General features: G+C 42.5%; 1 protein-coding gene across 1 annotated transcript in view; it reads left to right on the top strand.

Moving 5' to 3' along the window:
* ZC3HAV1 (zinc finger CCCH-type containing, antiviral 1) overlaps window positions 1–9,739 on the top strand; it is a 63,149-nt gene that overhangs the window by 37,337 nt on the left and 16,073 nt on the right. The window contains exons 6-8 of the mRNA XM_007466603.1: window positions 1,815–1,821; window positions 1,894–2,013; window positions 3,822–3,993. Coding sequence (XP_007466665.1) covers window positions 1,815–1,821; window positions 1,894–2,013; window positions 3,822–3,993 — 299 coding nt within the window. The remainder of the gene's footprint in view (window positions 1–1,814; window positions 1,822–1,893; window positions 2,014–3,821; window positions 3,994–9,739) is intronic.

Raw genomic sequence — 9,739 nt, 5'->3', positions numbered from 1 at the left:
CTTTCCCTTTCATGCCTCCACCCCAGCCCTAGGCATCATGTCTGATTCATTTGCTTGATTACTTAGTGGTCTTAGACGCATTCACCTTGTGTCTGAAGAGGAGATTCTGCCCTGCGTTCCCTAAATCAAAAATCTTTAACTTTAAAATATTTTCTTTTTAATTATGGTAAAATACACATAACAGATTTTACCATCTTAAATATTTTTAACTGTACAGTTCAGTAGGGTTCATTACATTCGTATTGCTACACAACCAATCTCAAGAATTCTTTTTATCTTGTAAAACTGAGACTCTGTACCCATTAGACGACAACTCTTCCTTTCCCGCTTCTGGCAGGGAAGCCCCTGGCAGCCGCCATTTTGGTTTCTGTCTCTAAGTATGACTTCTCTACGACCCGCATATGAATGAACTCACACAGTTTTTGTCTTTTTCGGACACTGGCTTATTTCACTTAGTACAGTGTCCTCAAGGTTTATCCATGTTGTAGCCGTTGTGAGAATTTCCTTTTTAAGGCTGAATACTATTCCATTGTATTCTATCACATTTTGTTTATCCATTCATCCATTGATGGGCACTTGAGTTGCTTCCACCTTTGGCTGTTGTGTATAATGCTGCTATGAACGCAGGTGTACAAATATCTGTTTGAGATTTGCTTTCAGTTCTTTTGGGTATATACCCACAAATGGAGTTGCTGGATTATATGGTAAATCTATGTTTAAGTTTTTGAGGAACTGCCACATAGTTTTCCATAGCAGCTGTATCATTTTATATTTTCACCGGCAATGCACGAGGGTTCCAATTTCTCCACATCCTTGCCAACACTTGTTAATTTGTTTTTGTTTGTTTGTTTATAGCAGCCATTCTCATGGGTGTGAGGAAGGTTATACTTTTTGAATCAGCCAAATCCCAGGCAGTGCCAGTCTGGATTTCCTTGTGATGTCTAAGCCTGCCTCTTTTTATTCTAAAGTAGTAACACACCTTTTAGACATTTCAAAACGGTTGAAACATAATGCAAATTGTGAAAAAATAGAACTGTTTTCTGTACTCCTGTATTATGGACTTCTAACATTAATTCATTCTTCAGCAAGCATTCATTGAATGGTCATCTTTTTCATGCCCAGCCCTCTGCCAGTGAAGCAAGGGAGAAGTAAGCTAAACAATGACGCAGGCCTTTTTTCAATGAGTTTGTTAAGGTGGGACATCAAAACATCCACAAATTTGGGAGCTCCCTGGCGGTCCAGTGGTTAGGACTCCATGCTCTCACTGCCGTGGGCCCGGATTCCATCCCTGGTCGGGGAACTGAGATCCCACAAGCTGCACGGTGCGGCCAAACACAAACAAACAAATAAAAACAAACAAACAAAACATCCACAAATTAGAAAACTGCGTAAAATGAGTAAATACATAAATAAAGCACAAACTGAGTCCCGAGCACTGGCTCGGAGGGAATGTATTTGAGGGAATACAAAACACAAGTCAGTTCAGAAGAGCGCGAGATTAGTGAGGGAATTCTTCTGAAAGAGGTGAATTTTAGGTCAGGGCTTCAAGGAAACACAAAAGCAGTTGCCTATGCTGGAGAGCAGTTTGTCTCAGTAAATCCATGTGTGGGGTGCAGAAAGGGTAACTGTAAATTTATAATGATCTCAGATTTCCATGTGGGTAACATGGCTTTTCGGGGAGCAGAGAATTTTGTTTTCTGATGAGTCTCCATGGGTAATAATGGAATCTGGAGTTTGGGGCAATGCAGGTAGAGGCCAGCATGAGCACAGGTGTAGCTGGGAAATGTGCCTGCAGGGCAGGCAGGATGGGAAAGGCGGGCCGTGAAAGGATGGGGAGAGTCAGCAGTGAACTTGGCCGAATTGCTCAGACTTCTTTTCTGTCTTTTTAGAGAGGTGCAACAAAGTTCACTTCCACCTGCCCTACCGGTGGCAGATGTTACTTGCAAACACCTGGATGGACCTCCCACTCATGGAGGATATTGAGAAGGCCTTTTGTGACCCCAAAATCTGCACGTAAGTTGGTGGCTGGTCCGGCTTGTGAGGTGTACAACATCATCAAAAGAAAGCCCAGTGCTATGCTTATGGGAAGGAGAAAAAGCAGTTTTCCTTCAGAATCCCATTCAGGTTAACTCTTGAGATAAAAATGGCAAATGCCTGCTGAATTAATGAAGAAAAATACATAAGTGGGGCAGGTTTGAAGTCACTCAGAGCCTGGCTAATACAAGGGACTCTGGGAGTATTTGCTAACTCAGGTGAAATATACAGGGACACAAATATGTGTTTAGTTAATATTTGTCAGTGTGTACTGCAGAACAACACAATGCATAGGTTGGTTTGTATTCCTATCAGCTCATCGTAGGACTATTACAAGTACTAAATGATGAGCTCAGAAGAGCTTTGACTTAATTTCATAGTTTGAGAAAATGATTTGAATCATTTCATATAGTTTAGGGCAGGATTTTGTTGTATACTTTAGCATTTTATACCTTCCTCTATGTTCACTATTTTCTCTACCCTGGAGGTTTCTAAGAGGCTACCTTACATTTCTGCTTCTATTAGGGCTGATATGGGTGATACCACCCATGACCATATTTATAAGCTGCATCCTGTTTTACAAGGAAATTCTTTGGGGGGAAAAATATGGATGTGTTGCCGTCTGCAAATTTAGTGAATTTTTGGTGGAGATTCTGTGTTGCTGCCTTTTGCCACTAGAGGGGAGCGTCAGCTGTTTTGCTTCTAGGTGTATTTCTCCCCCCAGGTAAATCTGAAGCAGTGTTTTTCAACCTTAGCGCTATTGACTTGGGACCAGATAATTATTTGTTCTGGGGGGGCAGTTTAGCATCATTCCTGGCTTCCACCCACTGCATGCCAGTTGTGATAAACAAAAATGTTTTTCGACATTGTCAAATGTTCCCTGGGTCACAAAATCGCTCCTGGTTGAACATCACTGATCTAGGAGGTGTTTCATAGAGCAGTAACTCTTAAACTTTTTGATCTCAGGAGCCCTATATAGTCTTAAAATGTATTGAGGATCCCAAAGAACTTCTGTTTATGTGGATTATAGCTATTGATATTTACCATATTAAAAATCACAGCTGAGAAAAATTAAATATTTACTGATACATTAAAAATAACAATAAACTCATTCATGTTAACATAACATTTTTAGATAATTATATATCTAAATTATATATAGTTATATGCATATATAACTGTATATAAGTAAAACTATAAAAATAACTTTTCCAAAACAAAACCAAATTCACTGAGAAGACTGAAATTGTTATATATTTTTGAAAATCTCTTTATTGTGAAATCAAACATCATGTAGCCTCTGGAAAACTCCATTGTGCACCTGTGAGGGTATGAAGGTGAAAAAGACAGGTGATGTCTTAATATTATTATGAAAATAACTTGGACCTTGCTGGCTCCCGAAAAGGTCTTGGACCACACTTTGATAACTATTTGAATAATAATTGAAAAAAACTGACCAACTGTGAGTGTCTAACTGACTTTCTAACAAACATTGAGCCAATCCATTGTTTTGTGTGGGCACAGTTGTCTATGGGGGATAGTTTTTGAGGGAAGAACACATTTTGTGACACCGTTGAATATGTGGGGCAGGCAGGTTACATTACCTCTCTGTAGTTCAGTTTTTTCTTTTATGTGTAAGACCGAAAGCTGTATAAGGGAAATTCAAAGATCCCTTTCAGCTCTCAAGGTTGAATTCTATCCTCTTATTAGGGAAGACCGGAGTGTAGAAAACGGAAGCATTTTGTTTCAGTGAAGCATTTTGTTAACACTAAACTTTTCCCTCTCAGCGTTTCTATTGGAAATTATAAAATCAGTTTCCAGAAGATGACTTGTGATTATAATCCCATCCGACGTCTCTCCACGCCTTCATCTGTCACAATGTCCAGTTCTCTCTTCACCACAAAATGGATTTGGTACTGGAGAAATGGATATGACAAATGGGTTCAATATGGAGAGAAGGTGAGTACCATTCCTCCTTGTGGAAGCTCTTGTATAAACTTGCCAACTTCAGAAGAAGCTAGTAGCACAGTGTCTGACACCTGTGTGGTTACCCGTGGAGCATGGACATGATAGAGGAACTTGTGCTTTTTTACATTATACCCAGCGAGCGTGGACTCCGATTGCATCATAAAAAATTATAATTATTTTTAAGGAACTCCTTGATCCACGAGCCAGCCAAATATCCTTCTTTCCTCGCTATCGGGGACTGGGCTGGAACCTTGAGATAGCTTTCTATGTATTAGTACATAAATGTACAGAGACTACTGCTCTCAGCCAGAAGAGGAGGCAGGACTGAGAAATCAGAAGACTGATATAGATGGTTACTAGGATGCAGTCAGAGTCTGGATTCAGATGGACTAGAAGATTCTAGACTTGCCCGCACAGGGACATAGTAAAGGGAGAGAAGTTTATTTTTTTTAATTTAATTTAATTTAATTTTAAAAAATATCTTTATTTAGTATAATTGCTTTACAGTGGTGTGCTAGTTTTTGCTTTATAACAGTGAATCAGCTGTACATATACATACATCCCCTATCTCCTCCCTCTTGCGTCTCCCTCCCACCCTCCCTATCCCACCCCTCTAGGTGGTCATACAGCACCGAGCTGATCTCCCTGTGCTATGCGGCTGCTTCCCACTAGCTGTCTATTTTACGTTTGGTAGTGTATATATGTCCATGCCACTCAGGAGAGAAGTTTAGATAAGCAGAGCTTCTGTCTAGTATCCTTTCTTTCCTTTGATTCATAGGATTAGAGAGAGAGAGAGGGAGGCAGTGAGCTTAAGTAGGCAATGAAATCAGAGGGATGAGAAAGAGAAAAGAAAAGCAAGAGATGAAAATGAAGCCAAAGTTGGGACGAGGAAATGCCAGCGTCAGATTCTCTAGGGTTAGAAGTGGGTGGGCTACACATTTGGCTCTGTGCTCCCTAGCTGCCAAAGCAAGCAAAGAAACACTATGTTATATGGTCCCCTGTGCCTCCACGAAAAGACCATTCCAGTTATTTAGGAGAAGCATGGCTTTTTTTCTGTTAGTGAGGCCTGAGAAAAAGGTCTCCTATGGGGCCACACAGAGGGGACCTTGTGTGCTGTGGTGAGTGAGGTCCTCAACCTTGGTCCCGCCATCCATGCAGTACATGGCAGTTTCCCAGTGGTCTTAGTGGCAGATACCTGCTATCAAACAATCTTTCACAGAACCTAAATGAGCGAACTAGGGTGAAGCAGAGCTGCCCTGTGCAAAGAGGACGGGGCTCAGAGCTCTTTGCTTTCCCCTCCTGCGGTGACCTATCAAGCACCTCGGCATGAAAACCCCTGTGATATTTAGCTTTGTACGGGCTCTTCTTATATTTAAGCCGAGGATGATGTCAAAGTACAGTTCCATAAAAGTGATTCTGTGAGGTGCCTGTGGAAATAGAAATTATAAACTCAAATTCTTTAGCCTTGGTTATTAAATAAAATAATTAAATAAAATGAGACGAAACGAAACGAAATTAAAATAGTAAACTATAGGTCTCGATGGTTCTTATGTCAAATACTTGCAATTTTCAGTAAGATAGGGGAGAAGGGTTAGAAGATATTTGTATTCTAGTGACATCATGATCCCAGAGACCAAAAGGAACTTTAAGGGGTAAAAGATCATATTTAAATTTACACAGGTTCTGTCACTCATGTCCCCTAGTAAAACATCAAGAAACTTCCTGATAAAACTTCTTTAATATGAAGTTCTCCCTGGGATATTCAGTCTGTGTTAAATGCACAGTTCGAGAATGTAACTTCCTACCTATGAACGCAAAAAATGTTATAGTCATTGAATCTGTGGCACTTGTCTGTTGTAAGAAATGGAATGTGTTCTTTGAGGATGTGAATAAACTCTTACTGTCTCATATTAGTTAGACCCATCATTATATAAATTGAGTGGGCACTTCTGTTATAAAAGGAAAAAAAAAAAAAAAAAAAAAAGAAAGGAAAGAAGGAAAAACAGGCCCTGGGTTTGGTGTTTTCCTTGTTGGTCATCCAAGTAAAATAAAAATGGTGGTACTGGGAGACCTGAAACACAAACATAAGTTGCAGCCTGGTTTCTTTCATAGTTCAATGTATTATGTATTATGGTCCAAGTTTACAGCTGTTTGATGACCTGGTTTGATCCAGTGTACAGGTTAGAATATTTAGAGAAAAGAGTGGACTGAATAGCTTTCAGACAGAGCCCTACATGTTTTATTTCTTGCAACTGAATTTTTAATAAGAGTTGGGCATATATGTATAGCTGATTCACTTTGTTATAAAGCAAAAACTAACACACCATTGTACAGCAATTATACTCCAATGAAGATGTTAAAAAAAAAAAAAAAAGAATTGGGCAACTGAGATTTCCGGGTTAGGAACCTCTCTGGTAGGAACTGGGAGAAATAGAAACTTTGGCCAACAAAGGGTAGATGCATATGTTTGACAGTGTACCCTCTGGAAGGTAGAATTGATGTATGGCAGTTCAGGTGCTTAACCAGGACTTGTACCTACATGGATGGTGGACCAGGAGAGGACGGTGGGCAGCAATGGTGCCGGATGGAGTTACAGCAGGAGTGACTGGAGGGCAGAGCCGGGTAGCAGTCATGGGCTTTGCATCAGTCAGGGGCTGCAGATCCAGACCCTCAAGATGTTTACCAGCAGATAGCCGAGCTTAGTAGCTGTGAAAGCTGGCCTTTTGGGGCAGGAGTCCATGACCTGAGGGAATTGCCCAGGACAAGGGCAAGCCATAGCTCTAGAAAGCCGAGAGCAAGGCAAACATGTAGGCACAAGACAAAAGCCAAGACCTGGTAACTGAAACTGAGGTATACATTCAAGTCTTCTGGGAGAATGCATAATTGAAGGCTCTACCATTCATTCATTCATTCATTCATTCACCCACCCATTCAGAACTGGAGTACAGTGAGGGCAAAGCCAGAGGAATGCCCCCGTGAACCATGAGAGGCTGTGCAGATGCTCAGACACTGACTTAATGACCTCGTTCTGTCCGGTATGACAACCACTAGCCATATGTGGCTATTTAATTTTTTTTTTTTTCCCAGAGAAGGAAGGATTTATTACTTGCAGCAAGGAAGAACAACACTGGGGATCTTTCCCAAAGCAATGTCTCTGGGGCTATTTAATTTTAAACTTAAATTAATTAAACTTAAATAAAATTAAGAATCAGTTGTTGTCACACTAGTCACACTTTAAGTGCTCTAGAGCCACATGTGGCTCGTGGCTACCGTATAGGACAACACAGAGAAATTTCCATTGTCAAAGAAGGTTCTAGTGAATATGGCTGATGTAGACCCTAAAGCCTTGCTGGTCAAAGTCAGGTCCGCAGACCAGCAATGTCAGTGTCATCTGGGAGATGTTCAAAATGCAGGCTCTGGGACTTCCCTGGTGGCACAGTGGTTAAGAACCCGCCTGCCAATGCAGGGGGCACGGGTTTGATCCCTGATCTGGGAAGATCCCACGTGCTGCAGAGCAACTAAGCCTGTGCACCACAACTACTGAGCCTGTGCTCTAGAGCAACTAAGCCTGCGAGCCACAACTACTGAGCCCGCACGCCTCGAGCCCGTGCTCCGCAACAAGAGAAGCCATGGCAATGAGAAACCCGTGCACCGCAAGGAAGAGTAGCCCCTGCTCGCCACAACTAGAGAAAGCCCGCGTGCAGCAACGAAGACCCAATGCGGCCAAAAATACAATTAATTAATTAATTAGTTAACTTTAAAAAAATGCAGGCTCCAAAACTGTTCCCCCACTTCCCCTGAATCATAATCCAAATTTTAACAAGATCTGGGTGATTCACATTTACATTCAAGTTTGAAAGGCTTTGACCTAGAGTTTGCAGATTCCTTCCAGTCAGGAACAGGGTTCTGCAGAGCTGAGCAGGCAGTTGAGGGGTACAGGACTGTGGGGATGGGAAATTAAGGCAGAGATTCAAGTCATCAAACCAGGGTACCCTGGGCCCAGTGGTCCAGTGGTAGGATGCTGCACTTTCACTGCTAAGGACATGGGTTCAATCCCTGGTCAGGGAACTAAGATGCTGCAAGCTGCATGGTGCAGCCAAAAAAAAAAAAAAAAAAAAAAAACCCAAACAAAGAAAATTCCCCAAAATCCAGGGTGCCGAGAGGTGATGGCTGCCTTCCCCCACCCTTGCTCGCAGGTGTCTGCCCACTTAAGCCATTCTTTGGGGTCTGAGGAAGGCATATGTTTTCCCAGCGAATCATCTAATCATGGAAACTCAGTTTCCTACTGCCCACCCTGGATGGCAGTCTCTTTTACAATCATCCCGATACATGTCCCAGCAGCCGTTGCAACAAACATTGTTGTGGTATGACGTAATTGTTCACGACTGTAGTTCAGAAAGTTCTCCTGAAGTTAGCCTTCTTGTTCCTTCCTCCCATTTGTCCTGGTTCTACCTCCAGAAGCACATCAAGTTTATTCCTGCTTTGCACTGTGTGCAAATACTTGAACCCAGTTTTCCTGTGCCACCATGTTCCTCTCCAGGCTAAGAGACCTCTCTACCTGGGACGCCTTCCTTGGACGCTTTCGTTCTGGTTCTCCCCCCTTACATCCTGCAGGCATTTCCATTAGGGAAGGGGAATGCGGTGGATGTAGCTGAAGCCTGCAGAGTCTGGCCTGTCATTAAAGGGACTGGGAGCCCCTGCCCACCACCGGCTGCCAACAGCATCTTGCTCTCATCCTCCATTCTAGATCACGAGGAACAAGAACTCCTTATCATTAGATATTGGGAACCCCTGCTCTTGGGGGCTTATATCTGGTCTGTCATCCCTGACATAGGGTGGGGACAGTGGAATGGTGGCCTAGTCTGCCCCCTTGCTAGGATAACACACTTCCCTTTACGCACCCTTGCTAGGATAACACCCTTCCCTTTACGCACCCTTCCCGTTCAGGCCCATCGTATGTGCCTTGAGGCTGGAGATTATATCGTTCCATTTTGGGGGTGCCCCTTTCATTATAGCCGGAGGAGAAGGGCTAGGTCACTCGCATCTGGACAGCAGTACACCCACTGGAGTTTTACATGCCTTCATACCAGCTTCAAACTGCTTTCTCATCGTGTGATGGGCTGATAGCTGTGATGTTCTACTTAATGGCAGGATGTTGGATTCTGTTACACATCATGTCTGCACGGCGGGTACCAGTTGCTCTGTACACTTGAGTCATATTTTATGGAAGGTGTAAAAGACTTGCAAAGAGCTCTGTTTTTCAGGCCTCCACCAAGGGTATGGTCAGTTTCCGCAGTGTAGAGCATGCTCTCAGCCCCGCGGTGGACACTACAGAAGGGTGTGACGTGGTCCCACCCAGGAAACTTGGCAGTCTGATTTGAGAGGCAGGGTGCATTCCAGTTCAAATCCCACAGCTAAAATAAAGTTATGTAAAATATCATAGTAGGGTATGGTCAGTTTCCGCAGTGTAGAGCATGCTCTCAGCCCCGCGGTGGACACTACAGAAGGGTGTGACGTGGTCCCACCCAGGAAACTTGGCAGTCTGATTTGAGAGGCAGGGTGCATTCCAGTTCAAATCCCACAGCTAAAATAAAGTTATGTAAAATATCATAGTAGAAATTTCTTAAAAGCCTACCGTGAAGTCTTTACCTTTTTTTTTTTTTTTTTTTTTTTATTTCATATATATGTGTTAGCATACAGTATTTGTTTTTCTATTTCTGACTTACTTCACTCTGTA

The sequence above is a fragment of the Lipotes vexillifer genome, unplaced genomic scaffold (assembly GCF_000442215.2).
Source record: "Lipotes vexillifer unplaced genomic scaffold, Lipotes_vexillifer_v1.1 scaffold71, whole genome shotgun sequence".
In the NCBI taxonomy this organism is placed as follows: domain Eukaryota; kingdom Metazoa; phylum Chordata; class Mammalia; order Artiodactyla; family Lipotidae; genus Lipotes; species Lipotes vexillifer.
This window is presented reverse-complemented; position numbering and strand designations above follow the sequence as displayed.